We start from the raw sequence: 22,586 nt of genomic DNA, 5'->3' as shown, positions 1-22,586 counted from the left end.
GTAAATCTAAAGAGGCCTTTTATCATTTTCTGGACACAATGATTGGAAAAAGCAAGAGAAAATTTGTTATGAGATCTGGGAAAGAAAGTCCCTCACTTTTTTGAGAGAGCAATCAAAAAAACAATCTCTCTTTGCCCTGGATGTGAACGAGACAGGATGTGACTCCTGGAAATTGCTAGACATCCTTTTTTGACACTAATGAGTATCAGCCTAAAACAGAAAAGAGGGATGGTGAGATTGCTGAACTTCTGAATCAAGCCACATCCAATACCCACATGACCTCTTTTCACATAAATGAGTCATTAAATCTTCTGTTTAAGCCAGTTTGAGTCAGGCTTTCTCTTACCTGGATCAGAAAGACTCTGAGGTAGTATGCAAACAAGCTTTGTAACATACAAATCCCTACAAAAACATTAGATGTTATTATTTATATTATTACTAGTTAGCAAGAATACCCATGGTCCGTGGAGTACGTTGAGAAAAGTTTCTAACTTTTCATTTTAATTTAGTACCTTCTTTTGGAAAAAAAAAAATTAAATCATTGCCTTATAGTGAGTTCAGAAACAGATCCCAGCTAGATTAACTACATACATAAAAAGAAACAAACACTCATAAGACTGAATGAGTTTTAAAATACATATATTGAACTCACAAGTCATAAAAGAAAAGACTGTCAGATTCAGTGACATGAAAAATACAAAAACTGCTATGTGGCAAAAAAGATACCATAGACAAAGTTAAAATGCAAAGTACAAACTGGGAGGGGGGTATTTGGAGCTTATCTGAGAGATAAAGGGTTGGTATTCTTAATATGTAAAGAGTTCTTACAAATTAGTAAGAAAAGAAGAAATTTCAATGGAAAAATAGGTAAAATATTTGATCGTGAACTATAAAGAACATAAGAAAAGATGCTGAACTTAAGATCAAAGGAAGTCAAGGGCAATCAGGTTTAAAAAGATTTCTAGTAATTGCAATAACTAACATATATTAAATGCCAGGCACTATAAGAATTATCTCACAGAAATGTAGGTATACAAAGAATTATTATAGAGTTTTAAAAAATGAAAACAACTTAAATGTCAAACAATACAAAATTGGTAAAATATGTTACGATGTAATCCTATATTGAAATACATTGGGGCCATTAAAAAGGATCTGATAAACCTTTACGTGTTAGCATGAATATAAGCATGATATATTGTTTGAGGTTATCAAACAATGTGTGGAATGATCCCATTTATATTAAAATACATATGCATACATACATTTAAATTCTGGAAGTAGATGTCAACTATTAATAATGGCTATCTCTTAGGTGTAGGATTGCATAGAGATTATTTTATGTAAAGTTTTTACAAAATTCATGTAGTATAAAAATATTTTTATTTTTAAATAATTAAATGAGCACAAATCAGAGAGAAGTTCAGATTGGCTAATCTGTGGCCACCCTGATGGTGAGATGCATCCCTGTTGTCCTCAGCGTCTGAATGCTGCTGATGAAGCATGTGGTAGATGATAGTGATTTATGTTTGGAAGGGTGAAAGGAAGGAGGAAGGGGGCAGTTTTGAGAACTAAACACTCCACCGTCTCAAAGTGGTTCATGGAGTGAGGTTGGAGGGCTGGTGAGGGCATTGGGAAGAGCTTCCCAAGGAAGTGTGAGAGAAGAAAACACTATGTCCACAACCAGGAAACTAGTAGACTCAAAAGGGTCCACTTGCCTGCATGCACTCAAGTTAAATAAGACGTGAGCAGGAGTTTGCAGCAAAGAAAGTAAAGGTTTATTTCAGGAGTTGGAGCCATACCGGAGACACGGGTGAGTTAGTGCTCTTCCAAACCTGACTCCCCATGGCCTCTAGCGGCCGGTCGGATAGATAGGGGGACATCATTAATCACGGGTACTATGGGAGTGGGGGTTGGGGGACCTACTGATTGGTCGGGGCTAAAGCAGGGAGCAGTTGATCGTGGCTTCAGGTCCTGGTGTCAGTCATTGTTCTGTCCTGTTCCCAGGGGATGTGGTCCATGGGGCAGTTCTGCTTTCATACGTCTGGAGCTAAGGACACAACTGAGGCCAAGGTGTTATATTTGTTTGACTAAAAATTTAGTCTAGTTTGAGGTTTATTGTATCTTGGTCATGGTTGATAGACCTGAAGCTTTATTCTTAAGGGAGTTTGACATTGACCAGAACCCAATGTCCTAAGGGCTTAATGATTAAAAGGAGCAGACATACAGTATATGCACAGGTAGGAGGGTCTCGGGGGCAGAATGGACGTGGGTTCTATCAGGCTAAAGAAAGCTAGCGTGGATTAAAGAAAAATTGCATGCTAAAGAATGGAGGTTCGTGTGCAGTTACACTAGGAGTGGAAATGATTCACAATCAGCTCCAAGTGGACGTAGGGATTAGTTTTATACATTCACTCTCCTAAAATAAGCTCCTACGTAAAGTGCTCAGAATTGCTTGAAAAATATGAGTAGGTTCTGGCTGTGAAGGCCAGAGGCAGCCCCAACTCCTCTGCCAGCAAACAAGAGTTTCTTGTACCTATCCTAATCCTTCCCAGCCATTTGGATTTGCCTTTGACTAACTTGACAACATGTGAGCCCTGCTACGACCAGCCAGTCTGATATGATCCTATGAGCTAATGGCTTTGGCTGAGGTGACACCTCCCCACCCCTACTCCCGGGATCTGGAGTTTGGAGTTCTATTAACAAGCAGCAAGGATGAATTACTCAAACAAAGAAGCATTAGGCTCCCATGATCCATGGCTTGTGATTAATTTAGATGAGTTATGAGAAAGTATTCTTGATTGAATCCTGGACCTGTATAACCTCAAAAGGATCAGACAATTCAGTTTGTAATTTTTCAGATGAGAACACCGAAGCTTAGAGAAGTTATGTGACTTCCCCCAAGGCCACAACAAATTGTAGAGCCCTCATGAGAAGCCAGTCCACCTGCCGTGGAATGATTTCCACTTTGCCATTCTACATCTTTGGCTGCCACATTTCCAGCTGTAGAGTTTCAGAGTTTCAGCGGTTTATAAAGAGTGGTCTCCTACACCTTCACTCCAAATAGAGAATTGAAAATAAAGATGTAGCCCTGAACATTTTTACTGTAATGCTCAGTGTTGCTAATATCAGTAGTGTCTCAATGTCATATAATCAATTGACATTTGTGCTTTCATTCGTTCATTCATCAAAAACTTGTTGAGCATATACAATATGCCAGGCCCTGAAATAGGAGAAATGAAAACACACAGCAATAGATAACCTAGCAATAATTGTCAGCCACACATCCCTATCCAGTCAATCTGGTCCTGCCCGTTAGATTCCTGGCCCGTGGTATTGGCAACCATTGTACAGAGGATTAGCACATCCCTGCAAAACAGTTTTCTGAAGACATTCGGCAATAGTCACTTGCGATTAGATCTTGGATGCAGCCCTGGTAGATGGTGGTCTGATAGGAATCTCAGAAAGTCAGGAAGTATAGAAGCTTTCACCTCTTGTATTTCATCTGCCTTGGAATCTTTGCATCCTTTATAGCCCTCGTGGTAAGTCCTGCCAGGTAGGAGGTGTTGCATCATCAACGAGACACCAAGATCCAGTCCTAACCCCTGGAACAATTATTCCACTGACTCAGCAAAGGTCCCAGCTAGTTAATTTTTGGCAACAAATAAAGCATGACTATATGTCAGTAGATTTGCAAACTACCACGTGTTATAAACAGTGTGCTTGCGAATGGGCTTTTCTTGTGTCAGAATGACAACCTGTGCATGTCTTGAGGAGATGCATGGGGAAGCCCCGAGGTAGGCTACCCCTGTTCCTGACCACTGACATCACTGGTTGCCCATTGTGTTGTCAGCATCTCCGCACTTCCCTAGGAATCTGAGTCTACTGAGACTGCGGACTGAAGCCAGGGACAGAGGTAAGCATCCTGTGTGCGGCCCTCTCATTTGTTTTCTGCAGTCCCTGAAATCAACTTCAACATACCGAAGACTAAACATCCTGTCTCCCCCACAGAGGCACATTGTAACGAGAAGGTACAAACTGATATTTTTCTTTTTAAATCTGATTTGTTTAGAATAGCTTCTTTTCTGGGTAGACCTCTGAATTTTTCTTTTTCTTTGACTTTTCTACTGCACTTTTTTCCTGTGGGCATGTGTTCCTCGCCACCTCAATCTCACCTCTGTTTTCTGTCACGTCCCTTCATGTCTCTGGTGATACTTCCAAAAGCTGTGTTTCAGGTGATGTTTTGCAATCTCAAACAAAAGATGGATGCCTTTTGAGATAGAAAGAGGGTCAAAGATTCCTCTCCTACCTGCTCTTCACTTACCAAGTGCCCATGCGTCCCTGTTTACCTCCACCTGTAGCCATCTAAATAGAGGCTAAAATTCTCTATAACCATGTTCAAGAAAACCATAAAAGACATAAAAATATACTATTACATATGACATTTCCCAGAGGTTTCTCAAAAATGCCCTTTATTAACTTAAGAAAGTTCCCTTCAGGGTCTAGTTTGCTAACGTTTTTGAGTTTCACGTGCATACATTGAGATGTTATTAATGTGGTAAATGGCACAGGTAGAGATTCAGTGCTGAACTATCTTTGAATAAAACCTGCTTCATCAGTTCATATGTACGAGGTCTGAAAGTTAAGTTCGCAAACTTGTTGCAATGATGTTGCTAACCTTTTTTGATATCAGAGGGATTATTCATTTGAATTTGTACCAACTGGACAAACAGTTAACCAAGTTTACTATTTGGAAGTGCTGAAAAGGCTGCGTGAAAAAGTTAGACAAAAACGACCTGAACTTTTCACCAACAATTCATGGCTCTTGCATCACGACAATGCACCAGCTCACATGGCACTGTCTGTGAGAGAGTTTTTAGCCAGTAAACAAATAACTGTATTGGAACATCTTCCCTACTCACCTGATCTGGCCCCCAATGACTTCTTTCTTTACTCGAAGATAAAGGAAATATTGAAAGGAAGACATTTTGAGGACATTCAGGACATCAAGGGTAAACAATGACAGCTCTGATGGCCATTCCAGAAAAAGAGTTCCAAAATTGCTTTGAAGGGTGGACTAGGCGCTGGTGTTGGTGTATAGCTTCCCAAGGGGAGGACTTCGAAGGTGACCGTAGTGATATTCAGCAATGAAATATGTAGCACTTTTTCCAGGATGAGTTCGCGAACTTAATTGTCAGACTTGTATATATTAATAAACTGTTGGATTCAGTTCGCTAATATTTTATTTGGGATTTTTGCCACTATATTTATAATTAAGATTGATATATAATTCCTTGCATTTTTCTTATCTGGTTTAAATACTAACAACCTCCATAATACCCTCTTCTTCACATGAGTTAGTCAGACATTTTAGTCTATTGTAGAGAAAAAAATTATATCTTCATCCACCATAAGAAGAAGCCAATAGATAAAATAAAATTAATTAGTAACCAAATCACAATATAAGAATTATTGAAAAATAAGAAGGTAAATAATGAGAAGGAACATCTGAAAGGATTTAAAGTGGTTGCCTCTAGAAAAAACAGTGATTAAACTGGGAACTGCTTGCTTTTGTTTTGTTTTGTTTGTTAAAATAATCTTTTTAGCATTACTTTATTTAAAAACCATGCATGTGTATAACTTGGATAAAAGACAGAGAAAAAATTGAGATCTCACAAAATTCAGAGACATTTATGCTTCAGAATCTATTTTGAAGTCTGTAACATCTTGTGTTAGGTTTTTTTTTTTTTTCTCCAGCGAACACATATGGAAATCCTGGGTTGCTTTTTGCATCTAGTATATTTTGCACTTCCCTGTCTCTGAACACATGAGGTTTCTCCCTGACCCTGATGCGTGGCCAAATATTGGATTTCTCCCAAGCAAATGTTGGAAGACATTTTAAACCCCCTCCATTAGAAAGCACACAATAAAATCATCCTTATTTTAAAATGTCCTGTGAAGTATTTCTGAACTGGTGAGAGAATTCTGTAGAGGTCATATGTTGTTTGGTTAGGGTGTTTGATTTGGGTTGTTTTGTTTTGATCCGTTCTGTTCTGGTTTTTGTTTGTTTTTGTTGCTGTTGTTTGTTTGTTTGTTGGCATCTATTTGAGTGAGAGGTCCTGTGGCTTTGCTTGGACTAGTTCAGAATATAGTGATGGCTGTTGGAGGTATCCTTGAGTGATGATGCTATCAGAAGACACACCCTAAGCCCAACCTGAGCTGACTGGGTAGGGCCAGCCCTTTATAGACACTGGTCTACCATCAGCTGTTCATGTCAAGGCTGACGCTGGAGAGGAGAGTGTATCTGCCACTTACAGGATTATTATTTTTAATCAGAATTCAGACTGGTGGAAGATAAGTTGAAAACCATTCATGACAAAAAGTTGTTCTTTTTTGATTTATTGTTGTTTGCAATGAAAACTGAGCGGTTTTTCCCATTAAAATAGTTAAAGCATTAGCTTTTTAGTTTTGTGGGATTTAAAAAATTACTGCTATTTGTTTTGTGTATTTATTTTACCGTGTAACTAAGCCGGGAGGAGGTTATATTTTCTCTAAATTAAAATTTACCTATTTAATCAGCATTTCAAATTCACTAGAGCAGACTGCTGTTTCCTCACCTCTGTTCTTGTTATCATTAATACAGTTAAAAGAGTTTAAAGCAGTAGCTTTAGCTTGGTGGGGTACTTTTCATTGAGAATTGAGACCACAAATGGTTACCTTCTTGGAACTTGTGGGGAAAATTCTTAAAATCAGGATTTCAGACTCTTAGGCTAAATCTGCCTCCTTCTTTTATTTGTTTTGCATGTTAACATTTTTGAGGCATTTCAGGCTAAACTTTTTTAATTCTGAAGGCTGGCGAGCTATGGTATTGGAGGCTGTGGCTGAGTTAAGGGGATAAATGCTAGATAATAGAAGAGGGATGGTGAGGTTTGGGGAGTATATTGACATTCAGGTTCTGATTAGATTGGAGAAAGAAGAATTATAGTAGATGTGGCCATAGCTGTAGTTGACTGGATTAAAGTGTGGCAGGTTGGATTGTCTAACGGAAAAGCAATTTGGTTTATGTTATGTCTAATAAAGATAATCACATGAGGAGCCTGGAGAGAAGAGGGTATTGGTGACTTTGTGTATCTGTGGGTGTTAGTGGCAGTGGGAGGTGCTAGAGGCTTTCTGTAGGAGATGACATTTGAGCTGATCTTGACGGTTGGCACAGTGGAGAGCAGAATTTTCTAGGAAGTGTATGTCCAAAGGTAACAGTTATGAAAGGGTATCTTCTATTCAGGAACAGTGAAAAGTTCACTGTTGGCTGCTGCATGGAGTATTGGGAAATGTGGAGTATTGGGAAATGTGTGGGTATGGCTTCCACTATTGGAGACCTTGTAAGAAAAACAAAGGATTCCAATTTGATGATAAAAGTAAGAGTTGGAGGAGAGTTTCAAGTGAAAGAGTAACATTGTCAGGTTTACTTTTTATAAGAATTACTGAGGATAGTGTATAGAAGATAGAAAAAAATGAGATATAATGATGACAGGGCACCTATGAGGAAGCTTGAGGTGAAAAAAAAAAAAAGCACAATTTCTGAATTAAGGCAAGTGGTGGGAAAGGGGAGATGGAGGGCAATAACCCAGGAAAAAAAAAAAACAAACAAACAAAAAACCTAGATTCTTCCCAAACTTAACAGCACAAAAACTGCATTCAATCTGGTTAGAGCTCTGCTATCTAGCAGTTTCCCCCAAATATGTGTCCTGTGAAAAAAGGATTCTGAAGTCAGAAACTAAATTCAGAAACTCTGAGTTAAAGAAATTTAATAGCTTCTTCACTGTGAATCTTTAATATGCTTGTCTGCACTGTGACTCTCCGAGAGGGGTGTAGAGTGTTCTGTGCTTCCTCACTGTTTCGGATTATTAAATGTTCCTCCCTCTACAGAGTTTCTGTTAACATTTCTTGAAAGCAGCGCATCCTGGGGCCCAGTTTGGAAACACTGGCTGTAAAAATAGACGCCAGTCTTCCAGCCTAGCCCCTTCTCATGGCAGTGATGCCTGGGGACACTACTTCAGCAAGAAACCCTTCATTTCATGACAACGACACAAGGCACCTATGTGCCAAGAAGAAATATTGTGATGCTACTGCTCACCAAATTGGCCAAAAAAGAACCTAGGTATTTTTGTTTGTTCGTTTGTTTCTGGACTACTGCCCTCCATCTCCCCTTCCCCACCACTTGCCTTAATTCAGAAATTGTGCTTTTTCTTCACCTCAAGCTTTTTCTTCACCTCAAGCTTCACCTCACGCAAGGTGCCCTGTCATCATTATATCTCATTCTCGTCTATCTTCTATACACTATCCTCAGTAACCCTTATAAAAAGTAAACCTGACAATGTTACTCTTTCACTCGAAACTCTCCTCCAACTCTTACTTTTATCATCAAATTGGAATCCTTTGTTTTTCCGACAAGGTCTCCAATAGTGGAACTCATACGCACACATTTCCCAATACTCCACATTTCCCAATACTCCATGCAGCAGCCAACCTGAGGAGATAAGTGCTTTCTCCTCCAGGGCCAGCCTTGTTGGGGGGAGGGGCATTTTGCTCCCAGACTCCGTTTTCTTGTGGTGGAAACACTGGAATCCAGGCCCAGGTCCACTGCAGGCCTGCTTTCTTAGTGCTCTGACTCTTGGATGTCTGCGCTTGACAAGGTACAGAGTACCGGGGCAGGTAACAGTTTGCTCTGTAGACCAGCCCACTCCATGTGCAGCTCCCGAAACCTAGCCTTGCCCTGTCCCATATGGGAGCCACTAGTTACACGTGGCTAGTTAAATTTAAATTGATGGAAATAAAATTTAAAAGTCAATGCCTTGATGGCATTAGCCACATTTCAAGCGCTCAGCAGCCTTACATGGCCACATCCTGGTCAGCACAGCTACAGAATCTTTCCGTCATTGCAGAAAGCTCTTTCGCATGTGCCGATCTACACCATTAATTAAACTGTTATTTTGGTCCCTTTCTAACTCACGTCATTTTCGATCACTGACACAGAATCCATGAATTAGCCCCAAAACTCACGGGCGTGGCTTCGGGCGTGCGGAGCGGGCGGAGCGGCGGGCATGGCTCAGTACAAAGGCACCATGCGCGAGGCCGGCCGGGCCATGCACCTGATCAAGAAGCGGGAAAAGCAGAAAGAGCAGATGGCAGTGCTGAAGCAGCGCATCGCCGAGGAGACCATCGTGAAGTCGAAAGTGGACAAGAAATTCTCGGCCCATTACGATGCCGTGGAGGCCGAGCTGAAGTCAAGCACAGTGGGTCTGGTGACCCTGAACGACATGAAGGCCAAGCAGGAGGCCCTGGTGAGGGAGCGTGAGAGGCAGCTGGCTCAGAGGGAGCAGCTGGAGGCGCGGAGGCTGCAGCTGCAGGCGCTGCGCGAGAGGGCGCGCAGGCGGGAGCAGAAGCGCCAGATCTCCAGCCTGTCCTTCGCGCCCGACGAGGGCGCCGAGGGCGCCGAGGGCGGGGCGGCGGCGGAGCGGACCCAGGCCGCGGCGGCTCCCACGAGGAGGAAGAACCTGGGCAAGAATCCGGACGTGGACACCAGCTTCCTGCCTGACCGCGACCGCGAGGAGGAGGAAAACCGGCTGCGGGAGGAGCTGCGGCAGGAGTGGGAGGCTAAGCGCGAGCAGGTAAAGCGCGAGGAGATGGAGGTCACCTTCAGCTACTGGGACGGCTCGGGGCACCGGCGCACCGTGCGGATCCACAAGGGCGGCACTGTGCAGCAGTTCCTCAAGAAGGCCCTGCAGGGGCTGCGCAGGGACTTCCGCGAGCTGCGGGCGGCCGGCGTGGAGCAGCTCATGTACATCAAGGAGGACCTGATACTGCCCCACTACCACACCTTCTACGACTTCATCGTCGCCAAGGCCCGCGGCAAGAGCGGGCCGCTCTTCAACTTCGACGTGCACGAGGACGTGCGGCTGCTGAGCGACGCCACCATGGAGAAGGACGAGTCGCACGCCGGCAAGGTGGTGCTGAGAAGCTGGTATGAGAAGAACAAGCACATCTTCCCCGCCAGCCGCTGGGAGCCCTATGACCCCGAGAAGAAGTGGGACAAGTACACTATCCGGTAGGGGTGACAGCTCCTGCCCTGCCCCGCCCCTCCCGTCCTGCGCCGGGTCCACGCAGCCCTGGCATCCATCCCCTGGTGTCCTCCTGCCCACCACACCAGGGCAGCGACAGCCAGCATGGGACACTGCGCCCGGTAACTGGCAGCTTAATTTGGTGACCTTAACATCTTCCTTGACGTTTAATAAATTTAACAAAATAAAATGAAAATTTATAAAATGCAATAAAAATGAAATTTAATAAAAACCGAATTTGGTCATTGTATTGCTGACATTATTTTTGGTTTGTTTTTGGTTTGGGGGAGGACTTTCAATGTTATGATGTGGATCATTACCTGGCTCTGGTGAGCTATTTGAAACCATGACTAGGCACACTATGGGACCAAAACGAGAATAAGAGGTGCATTTTCTACTTGGGTCACAGTATTAGAGCTGGTGGTCATGAGTATGGACTTTGGAGCCAGACTGCCTGGGTTTGAGTCCCAATTCAGCTTCTTATTTGCTATGAAATTTGGGGCAAACCAATTGAACCTTTGTGTCTCAGTTTCCTCTCTTGTAAATGGGAATAATAATAGCACCTCATAAAATCCTGTGAGGATTAAATGAGTTAATATTTGTAAAGCACTTAGAACTCAAAAAGTGTCTGCCATTATTATCATCATTACTATTATTATTATTATTATTATTATCTTGGTTAATTAATTAATTAATTAATTATTTTTTTTCTTTTATCAGTTTTTAATGTATGAAACCTGAATTTTGTCGGTGATATATGCATAACCTAGATCAATTTTCTTGTGGCAAAGTTGTGGCTCAATTCACTTTTAAGTTCAGTGTTCCAAGCAGCTGGGCCAGTTCTCTGTACCTTGACTTCCTCCCAACAAGATGAGTCCCTACTATCCCTGGGCTAATTCATTCCATCATATTCATCACATTGCAGTTAATGACCAGTTTATCAGTTTCCCACCCCACAGACTGTCATGTTTACTTTGTCTTGAAGTAGGTACTAAATTATTTGCTAAATGAGTAATGAACAGTATTTCTATTCAAATGGTTATGTATGTATCCATAATTATTGAGCATTAATCTCCAAATATTCTATAATCTTATTTAAAATCCTCAAAGTTAAAACAAGAAACTTATACCAGGGCTTTTAGTTTGTGCTTAATCATTTTTAAAATTTGTAGCTTTGAGGCATTTTATTATAAAAATCTTGTACTCATACACATAAACTAATAAGAACTTAAAATTCATCATATATTTACTTCATTTTTTAGCTTGACCTTCTAGTAAATCTTTAGCTTCATTGATTTTGGCTGCTATATAAGGAGATCCTCCCTTGTCTGGGTGATTTAAAAGCATAATTCGTCGATGAGCATCTCTTATTTTTCCTTTATTGGCAGTAGGGCTGACACCTAATATTAATGCTGCTTCTCGTTTTGTCATTTTGGGTTCAAACCCACCTCTGTAATAGCCACCACTGAAGGCAGATTTTGGTAGACTTTGAAAAACTTGTTTTACTTGAGGCTCCACATGCTTCATGGCTTGCAAAACATAACGACCTGCAAATCCTGCAGCAGCAATGGTCAGTCCAACTGCTACCACTGTACTGGCCATGGCTCCGGCTCGGCTCCCCTGCCTCCACGGAGAGCGCAGTTCATCCCAGCCAAAAGGCCGCAGCCACCAGCTCCACGCCTTTACCAGCAAGCAACGCGGACACTGCTGGCAGGGACAAACCGTCTTGGTTAATTTATTTGAAGGACTGCTATACTCATTTCAGACCCATCTGAGGGCAAAGGTTGACATGCCCAACACTTTTTTCAGGTTGGGGGGAGTGGGGGTTGGGGTGTTTAGTCCCCTAAACACCATTAGGAGAACAGAAAGCTGGTGAGAATAGCCTCTGGGGTTGGGACACTGCTCTTCCTTTTGCCTCAATCTCCAATATGGCTTCACACAGTGCTATTACAGATCTTGTCCTTATTTAAAATTTTGTTATTTATTGTGAATTTCCTTGTGCTAACTTTGATTTTTTAAAAAAATATTGCATTAAAAATTTATCTTTATCACTAAATTTTTGAGTGTTTCCACCACCACCCCCTTACTTACCGCCCAAGGCAGATGCCTCTCTCGCCTAACCCAAGTACCAACTTGGAGTATGGAAGGGACACCTCTTCTCAGACTTCTTGTCTCAACCCATAAACAAGAACTTCTAACGAATACTGGCCCTTTAGGGCCATGGGTCCCAGCCTTGGATGCCCCGTAGGATCATCTGAAAAGCTTTTCAACCTCCCAATTCCCAGGTCACACCCAGAGCCAGGATCTCAGCAGGTGGGACATAGACATCAGCATGTTTTGCAGCTCCCCAGGTATTCAGTGTGCAGTCAGTTTTGAGAACAAACATACTGAGGCTGCCTTTTGTCTATTTCTTACTAACTCCTCCCCTAAGATTCCATGCAAGGTCAGGGCCCAGAGTAGTGCTCAAGATAGGCTCAGGGGCCTTATCTCTTGGCTCTGATTTACTTCAGCGGGATGTGACATGGATGCTCACTATCCAGAGTGTGGTCCGTGGACCAGCAGCATCAGCACTTTGAAGCTTATTAGAAGAGCAGAGTCTCAGGTCCCGTGCCAGACCTGCTGAGTCAGAATGTGTGTTGCAACAAGATCCCCAGGTGATTCATAAGCACACTAAGATTTAAGAAACCTCTGGCTTGTTAGATATCTGCTCTGTAGTCTGCACTTCTAACATATCAGCTCAAGACCCAGACTTAGACGGTGCTAACAGTAGAAACCCACATCTTTGGTTGCAAGTATAAGTCATATTCTCTAACCCATCTTTAATTTTAAAATTTATGTGCTGATCACAATCCAACTACTGCATCTATTTCTTAATTGGCTTGGTGTCACTTAGCCTTAGGTTCCATCACACATGACAAAAACCCCAAAGTAACCGTGGCTTAAGCAAGCCTATTTCTCTTACTTATAAAAATCTAGAGATAAATTTGAATAAAATCTAGGAGCCAGGCTACTTCCTTCCATCTTGTTCTTTCATCAAAGTTGCCTCCATATCCAGAGTTATGTCATAATTTATGACAGCAGCTCCAGCTTCAAGCATCACATCCACATCCCAGGAAATAGAAGGGAGGTAAGGAGAGAAAGAAAGTCCAAAAGGACTGAAATGGCTCTGTCTTAAAGATTCCTGTAAACCAACAAGCAATATTTTGCTTTAGATCCTTTTTACTAGAACTTGGTTACTTGCCACACCCTGCTGCAAAAAAATGCTTGGAGATATAGTTTTGAGTTCAACTATGTCCTCATTGAATTTCTACCTTCTGGGTCTGTCCATTTTATGATAGAGCGGTGTTGAAGTCTTCAACTGTGATAATGAGGCAAGCATGGTAACAACTATACTATGGAAACACAATTCGAACTGTGATAGTGGATTCATCTATTTAATTATCCTTGCAGTTCTCTCGGTTTTTGCCTCACCTATTTTGATGCTCTGTTGTAAGCGCATACATGTTAAGGATTGTTATATTTTCTTTAAGAATTGATCCTTTTATCATTATGTAATGCCCTTCTTTATCTCTGATAACTTTCTTTCCTTTGCAATCTGCTCTGTCTGAAATTAATGTAGCTACTTCTGCTTTATTTTGATTAGCATGGTAGGTTTTTTTCTATTTACTTTTAATCTGTATGTGCCTTTATATTTAAAGTGGGTTTCTTGTAGATAACAAATAATTGGGTTGTGCTTTTTGATCCACTCTACCAATCTCTCTTTTAATTGCTGCATTTAGACCAAGGGTGTCCAAACTGCGGCCTGCGGGCCAACTGCGGCCCACGATCCATTTTTTATTGGCCCGCAGCAAATTCCAAAAATATATTTAGTTTACTTAAATAAACCAGGTGAGGCAATACGTACTTCACCTTGAGTGAGTGGCCCGGCTGTTTGTGTCTTTTACCGATTATGGCCCGTGGTGAAAAATGTTGAAAAAAGTTTGGACACCCCTGATTTAGACCATTGATATCTATAGTGATTATTGATGTAGTTGGATCAATACCTACCATATTTGTTACTGTTTTCTGTTTGTTGCCAATTTTTCTTTGTTTCCATTTTTGTCTTCCACTCTTTTTCTGACTTTTGTGGTTTTAACCAAGCATTTTATATAATTCCATTTTCATTCCCTTCTTAGAATATATTACACATTTTTTAAAATTTTCTTAGTGGCTGCCCTAGAGTTTGCAACACATATTTACAACTAATACAAGTCCACTTTCAAATAACACTATATCACTTCACAGATAGTGTGAGTACCTTATAATAAAAAAATAATCTCAATTCCTCCCTCCAGTTCCTTGTATCATTGCTGTTATTCATTTCACTTATATATGTAAACATACATAGGCATATACATGACATATACAGAAGTAAACATTTTTGAATACATTGTTGCTATTATTTTGAACAAACTGTTATATGTTCAATCAATTAACAAGAAGAAAAATAAATTTTTTTACTTTCACTTATTTCTTCTTTGATGCTCTTTCTTTCTTTGTGTAGATTGGAGTTTCTATTCCATATCATTTTGCTTCTCTCTCTAAAGAGCTTCTTTTAACATTTCTTGCAAGGCAGGTCTACTGGCATGTCTGTTCTGATACTTTCTCTGTGTCTTTAAATTGAATTTTTTGCCTTTGGTTTGCCTTGGAATTTTTCCTTGATAGTCAGACATGATACAGTGGGTAAAAGTCTTTTAGTGAGCCTGTAACCCTGAACTGTGAAATTCAGAAGTTTCTCAGTTTCCCCCCTCTCCACTTAGGTGAAACAGGATGGCTACAGTGGTCTGGAATTGGGTATATCCTTTTTCCATGTGGAAGGCTAGAGCTGGCTGAAGTTGAGTGCATGCATACCTCTGAGATTTTTGCGGGTTCTTTCCAGATCACCACAATAAAGCAAGTCGTAACCTTTTTGCTGGTGGAGAGTGTTGCCATCAACTTGTGAAACATGTAACATCTGTGAAATGCAATAAAAGGAGGTATGCATGTATTTTCCTTCCCCCAGGTCAGTTTGGCTCTGACAGTACCCCAGCAGGTTAGGCTCTGGTTAACTAATTTCTCCTGAGAGCAGTCCTCATTAATAAGAACAGTGTGGTCTACTGCATTTCAAAATGGTTTCTTTTCCCTCCCTATGCTGGAAGAAAGAAGGGATTTTTCTCCGATATTAACTGTGGGAAACTGGTCAATCTCCTGGAGGTAAAACTCACAAATTGATGGCCCACCACCATGACTGTCCCTTGGAGTTTCTATCTCGCAGAGTTGTCCACACTGAGCCTCCAGCAATTTGTTCCAGTTTCTGTGTTCCAGCACTGGTTCCTTGGCAGACTTCTGTTCATGAGTTCCTGCTGTGGATACTCTGTATCCATCTGCCTGTCTCTCCAATTTGGGGGAAGGAAGTTTGCTCTGTGACCTTACTCTTCTGACCATTGTAAGAAGAGCTGTTGATTTTTCAGTTTGTTTGACTTTTTACTTGTTGTTAGGATGGAGTGGCAGCTTCTAAGTTACTTACATGCCACACCAAAAACTAGAAGTCCCCCATCAATATTTAGAAGCATTGAGCATTCTAATAAGTTCAGCCTCTTGAAAACAGATCTCCTGCAGTCTTCTTACCGGCTCCAGTTGGGGTTGGTTTCCCTCTGTGATTGATGCATGGCTGACTTCTGCAATTTCCCTTCACCATTATCCTGGGAATCCCCTCCGTCTCCCTTGTATGTTATACCATGTTTCCTGTATTTTGAGTCTTCTTGTCTTCTTCTGTCTTGATTTACTTCCTCTTTTTGATGGTGCACATCCTCCCATTGCTTTATGATTAAGGCTACTTGTGAAGTATTAGTTTTTAGAGTTTGAACGTTTAAAATTTTCTTCGTTTTACCCTCCTATATGATTGAAAGTGGTAACTGGAAACCACTTTCTGTGAAAATATTAAAGGCATTACTCCATAGTCTTATAATAGATTGGTACAAAAGTAATTGTAGTTTTAGCAATTAATATTTTTAACCTTTTAGACCGCGATTACTTTTGCAGCTGCCTAATAGTTTCTTGACTATTCCAATGAATGCATTTAGCAGAAACTCAAGTTTAGGAGTAATAACATCAAACCCAGGAACACTATCCCAGACCCTCCACAGAGGAGTGGCTGAGACCAGCTTCCCTCCCCTTTTTCACCCCTCACTTCCTCTCCAGGTTCAAGCAGCTCTGCTATACCTGTCCAGCACCCCATTAAAGAGGGCTCCTTCTCAAAGGGAGGAACCCTCCTTTGTTGAGTCATCTGATTTCACAGTCCCTTCCCCATGAGGTCTTCACCCAAATGTATGGTCTCCCCAACCCTCCTAATTTTCCACAGCACTTTGTATTTGTCATATATTCTGTATTGTATTATACTTCCCCGTCATCTCTGTGAGTTCTTTTGTAAACTCCTTAAGCCCAGGGATCAAGGCTTTATAATTCCTGTCTTCCCAGAATGCTTAGACCACAGAAACTGTTTGTTTAATTAACTTGGACAAAATGAAATTTCCTCCTAACCATAACAAGTGCACATGCCCAGACCTCAGCTGGCCCCCAGTTTTTCTAGATGTAATTCAAGACTGAAGTAAACAGGATGCATGGGCCATCATTTTAGAGACTCTGATCCAAATGAATTCAGGGGAAAGGTATTACCTTCTCAGGTCACACTAATGGCTCCACAGAACGCAAGATACAGCTCATCTCCCTCTTACTCCAAGCTAATAGCATGGGGTCACACTTGTCATAGTGCCACCTCTGAGATGAAGTCTGTTTTATTACTGAAGGGCTCTTATTTCAGCATCCACTCTATTAGTCTATGTATTATCGGCCAACTGCCCATTCTTCAGCTTGTAAAACCTTGTAAGAGACTATCCAAATAAGAGCTAACACATACTATATGCCAGGAACTGTTCTAAGCTCTTCACGTACTTTAACTAATTTGATCCTTATAAGGATCCTATTAGACAGGTTCTGTTATTCACACTTTACAGCTCAGAAGCAGAGAGGCTTAAGTCATGTCCTCAGAGTTATACAGCTAGTAAGGATAGAGTTGGGATTCAAACCACTACACTTCACTGCCTCCGTTTTTGTACAAAGCACTGGATTTAGATTGGTGGTTCAACCATTTTGATGACTGTGGGTAACTCTCTGGTGTGGAAATGCTATTTTTTTCTGCCAGGCATATATTTTCTAATTTCCTTTTGGGGGACCACTGTGTCACCCCTACTCTTACTCTGTGTGGAGCAGGTATAACTATGCCATCTCTTGGGCCTAGCAATCTGCTATGTCATTTTCCTGGCCACTGTGGCTGGTTCAGGGACGAGAATGACCTGGGCCAGGGGAAGCAGATAAAACTGGGAATTTTGTGGGACTAATTGGCAAATAGAAGCTCTCCTCTGGGGTCACAACTCATAGGATGATGTGTCCAAAGCCTTCAGAGGTGCCACATGGGGATGGTGCAGAGCGAGATACCAGTTCTTGGTGACATGGCTTGAGGGCCCTGGATATCCCTGTGCCAGGAGTCCTAGACTTCACCCCTAGTGCTCTAGTGGGCCATCAGGGAGCCATGAGAGGGGTGCACCCCCCCAAGTACTAGATGACACCCAGCCTGAGGCAGTTTCCTCGTGTGGCCATTGCAGTGCCCAGCTCACTACTCCTTTTCTTAGGAAGCACTGACACGCAGCAGGGGTTCAATAATGTGTGCCTCCAATCCTCAGTCCAGTTCTAGAAAGCTGGTCCTCTTGGGGGAGTAGAAATGTCCTCCCTTTTATATTAAAGTCCTGGCTTCTATGAAGTAGAATTTCTGCTCCAACTACCTTAAAGCAGAGTTCAGAATTGTTGGAAATAGTTTTTATGCTCATGGTCTCCCCCACTAGACAGACACAGGCGCACACACACACACACACACACACACACACACATCCCCAAGGCTCTTGTCCAAGCTCAAAATTCCTAGTTCCTTCAGGTGCTCAGCACATGAGAGACCTAATTTGCAGACCCTGTGGCAGCCCAAGAATCCCTGCTCAAGGGGATTTGAGAAGCACCAACCTGAGAAGGGGAAGAACACCGCCCCATACCATAGCTCTTTCCTTCAAGCTCCCAAACTCCCACCACAGACGTTGCTTTGCTTAGATTTGCACATTTATTTACTCATTAATCAAGTAGCTACTGAGTGCCTCACACATGCCAGGCACTGTGCTAGAATGACAGTGAGCAAGCTGCAGACCCCACTCTCTGATGGGCAAAGTGGAGTGGCAGCATGCATACAGAGGCCACACCCCCACCAGGGAGGCTTCCCAGGGGACTTCAGGTTGACGGGGAAATCTGAGCAATGAGTGTGAGTCAGGCCAGTGAAAGGAAAGGTGTGGGGAGGAGAGACCTGGGTACTGCAAACAATGCAGCCTGGTTTAGGGGTCACATGCAGGAGGTGGGGCTGGGGAGATGGCTGAGCAGAATGCAGACTCTGCGGAGCCTGGCTGCCTTAGTCTGCTTGGGTTGTCATAACAACACCACAGAAGGGGTGGTGTGAAAAACAGACATTTATTTCTCACAAGTTTGGAGGCTGGGAAGTCCAAGATCAAGGTGCTGGCCAATTTGATTCCTGCTGAGAACCTCTTCCTGGTTTTAGGTGGCCATCATCTGTATCCTCACATGACCCCTTTCTTGACTGTGGAGTGAGAAGGAGGGAGGGGAGAAGAAGAAAGAGAGGGAGAAAGGAGAGAGGAGAGAGAGAGAGAGATAGGCAGAGAGAGAGAGAGAGAGAGAGAGACTAGAAAGCGAGCATATTAGCACACTCTGGTATCTCTTCTGATAGGAGCACTAATCTCATCCTGAAGCCTCCACCCTTATAACCTCATCTAACCCTAATTATCTCCCAAAGATCTCATCTCCAAACACCTTCATGTTGGGGGTTGGGGCTTCAGCATTTGAATTTTGGGATAAACGCAGTTCAGTCCACAGCACTGGCCAATGGCTGTCAGGGTGTGGGCCACAGAGCCCAGGGAAGGATTCTAAGCAGGGAGTGATAACTTATCCCCTGGACCTAGCACCATGCAACATCAGTCAGGACAGAGCACCGGTGAGGCATGTAAATAGGAAAAAGGGCACTTTGGGTGCAGATTTGATCAGGTATTTCTATCTTCTGGAGTTTCCTAATAAAATGAAAAAACTTGGAACAGTATTGCTCGGTACCATTACCAGTTAATAATGTATCTGGTGTGGGCCGGCAGCTGAGAGAACCCTGGGGGCTGGGGCACGGAATGGCACCCTGAGGGAAGGGCTGGGCAGCCTTGTCCCGCCTGCTCCCTGTGCCTTGTTCCACAAGGCTCGCTTGGGGGAGCCTCAGGGCACCAGGAAATGCTGAGTTACTACATTGTCACAGCCACGTACACTATGGGAGAGTCCTCAGATGTCAGCCGGAAGGAAGGTGCCCTGGAGAGCCAGCCCAGGATTCCCAAATGTTGCTCCACGGTGTTTTCAAAGTTCTATAGAGAAATGAAACATTAAGATTTTTACAAAACTAAGTTTATTCTTTTTAAAGGAATAATTTTGCACCAAGATTGTGCTTTTTATACTTTCTTTGGGGGGTATCAAATGTTCTTTATAATGAAATTTTACTCATTGTAGATGCTAAGCTTTTTTCATTAGCTTTCTTTGGCCACAATCAAAAAATGACTTCCCCATGGAAGTTCTTGTTGTGACTGGATCTCAATATCTGGGAACCCCAGAGTTAGTACAGAGTAGGAATGAGACCCAGAGCAGGGAAGTGACCTTTGGCCTAAGGTCACAGAGATAGTTAGTGGCAAAACCACTACTGGAATCAAAGAACACTGACGCCGGGCTCCCTGCTACCCTCCTTAGGGCATTGGTGCGATATAAAGCTCACTGGATTTACCAATACTAGTATTGAGTGAGATCTCTGAAGACCCATAGAACACATGAAGAGAATAAAGGTCTCATGTTGACATCAGACACTAAGGGGAGTCCATCAATTTTAGTCCTGAAATCATAACATCTAAAAAGCCTTATTGTCCCTCTCCAACCTCCTGTGTCCATTTGTTGGGATATTGTGTTCCTTCCCTTTGCCACTGAGAAAGATCTTGGTTTATTTTCAGTTGCTTTGGGGGGTGGACAAAACAATCTTCATGTAATGAGAGCAAAATGCTCTTATATAGGATCAGGCTGAAAACTACCCAACCTTGAACATCTCCCTATAAAATCCCATGGGAGAAAGCCTCTGTACAGATAAGCTCTTGGGGATCATCACAAGAGCTTCCATGTTCCTCAAAAACCCTAATTAATTGAGTTACTTAGGAAAATATTGATAGACGAACAGAACAGAATTTCAACTAGCCTAACACAAGCAGGTGCCACTATATTGAGCTGAAAGCCATCACAGGAGGTCTCACGGTCAGGGTCTCATTTGTGTTTTTTATGATTCCTCAGCATGAGGGACAGGATTTCTGCATTCCTAACTGGAGGATTGCAGCAAGAAAAGTCATTTCATATGGATTCATATATTTTCGCCAACTAAATGGATTGGTAAATGATATTAAGAACAAGAAGAAAAACCAGATGAAGAAAAATCAATCCTGTGCTGGAAATTCACAAACTTTCTGAAAAGTAACATATATGTTTATATGAATTCATATTCATACATTTATATTTTTACATATGTGTTCACATATGTACGTTTGTGCATGTACATGGTGTGTGTGTGTGTCTCTCTGTATTCATATGTATTCATTGAGCTCTCCAGCAGAAACTTGAAATGCTCCTTCAGAGGTCTCAGGGATCACAAGGTACTGAGTGTATTTAAGGTTGAGTAACAGTTATTGTCAATGAACTGGGGAAGCCACAGTCACTAGGAAGATAGTAGGATTTTATTCCCCACTTATGGGAGCCAGCCTCCAAGACAGCCCCAGTGATTCTTTTCTTTTGGTTTCACACCCTTGGGTAAGGTAACCAGTAGCATTTTGATGAGATGACCGTGTGTAACACTTAAGACTAATTTATAAAAGGCATTGTACATTTTCCCCCACCTTCCTCTCTTGGATCACTCACTCTGAAGGAAGTCAGCTGACACTTCGTGAAAACACTCAGGCAACTATATGGAAAGGGCTACCTGACAAGGAATAAGAAACTAAGGTCTTCTGCTAGCAGCCAACAAAAACAGGGCAGCCATCTTGGAACCAGATCCTCCAGGCCAGTCAGACTTTCAGATGACTGCAGCCTCTGCCCTGCATGACTGATCTGCCCTGCAAACATGACTACCTCATGAGAAATCCCAAGCCATATATAACTAATAGAGATGTAGTAACTAAGACATAATTAACATACCATAAAATACTTTCCTTTTAAGTGTACAATTCAGTGATTTTTAGTTTTTTAGTATATTCACAGAGTGATGCAAACATTATCACAGTCTAATTTTCGAACATTTTCATTAATCCAAAAACAAACCCTATACTCATCACCAGACACTCCCTATTCCCTCTCCACCCCAGCCCTAGGCAATCACTACTTACTTTTTATTTCTATCGACTTGCCTGTTCTGGACATTTTATGTCAATGGAATCATACAATATGAGGCTTTAAGTGTCTGGCTTCTGTCACTTAACATAATATTTTCAAGATTTATCCATGTTGTAGCTTGTATCATACTTCATTCCCTTTTATGGCCAAATAATATTTCATTGCATAGATATACCACATTTGTTTATCCATTCATTAGTTGATAAACATTTGAGTTTCCATTTTTTGTTTGTTTGTTTGTTTGGCTTTTATGAATAATGCTGCTGTGAACATTTATGTACAAGTTTTTGTGTGGACATATGTTTTCATTTCTACTGAATATATACCTAAGAATGGAATTGCTAGGTCATATGGTAATCTATGTGTGTAATCTTTTGAGGAACTTCCAGGCTATTTTCCAAAGCAGCTGCACCATCTTATATTCCCACCAGTAGAGTTTGATTGTCTCAAATTCTCCACATACTCACCAACACATATTATTATGTCTTTTTATGATAGCCAAACTTGTATGTGTGATGTGGTTAAGATTTGCATTTCCATTATAATATTTATGTTGAACATCTTTTCTTATGATTATTGGCTATTTGTATCTCTGCCTTGTAAAAATATCTATTAAGATCCTTTACCCATTTTTAATTGCATTACTAGTCTTTTTTATTGAGTTCTTTATATACTCTTTATATATTCTTTATATACATGCCATATCAGATATATGATTTACAAGTATATTCTCACTCTCTGAATTACCATTCACTTTCTGGAAAGTATTATATGAGCACAAAAATTTTTAATTTTAATGTAGTTCAATTTATCTATTTTTTTTTCTTTTGTTGCTGGCTCTGTTGGTATCGTATCTAAGAAATTATTGCCTAATCCAAGGTCACAGAGATTTAC

General features: G+C 41.7%; 2 protein-coding genes across 2 annotated transcripts; one reads left to right on the top strand and one right to left on the bottom strand.

The window, feature by feature from the left end:
- The first annotated feature begins 9,101 nt into the window (after nucleotides 1-9,101).
- Nucleotides 9,102-10,257, top strand: FAM50B (family with sequence similarity 50 member B). The gene has a single exon (XM_033115131.1). It carries the CDS (start codon nucleotides 9,102-9,104, stop codon nucleotides 10,107-10,109), a length of 1,008 nt encoding a protein of 335 aa, XP_032971022.1. The 3' UTR covers nucleotides 10,110-10,257.
- Nucleotides 10,258-11,015: 758 nt separating this feature from the next.
- LOC117027313 (mitochondrial import inner membrane translocase subunit TIM14) lies at nucleotides 11,016-11,843 on the bottom strand. The gene has a single exon (XM_033114924.1). It carries the CDS (start codon nucleotides 11,718-11,720, stop codon nucleotides 11,370-11,372), a length of 351 nt encoding a protein of 116 aa, XP_032970815.1. The 5' UTR covers nucleotides 11,721-11,843; the 3' UTR covers nucleotides 11,016-11,369.
- Between the last annotated feature and the right edge of the window lie 10,743 nt (nucleotides 11,844-22,586).

The sequence above is a fragment of the Rhinolophus ferrumequinum genome, chromosome 9, assembly GCF_004115265.2.
Source record: "Rhinolophus ferrumequinum isolate MPI-CBG mRhiFer1 chromosome 9, mRhiFer1_v1.p, whole genome shotgun sequence".
NCBI lineage: Eukaryota > Metazoa > Chordata > Mammalia > Chiroptera > Rhinolophidae > Rhinolophus > Rhinolophus ferrumequinum.
Note: the sequence above shows the minus strand (reverse complement) of the source record. Positions and strands in the feature narration are given on the sequence as shown.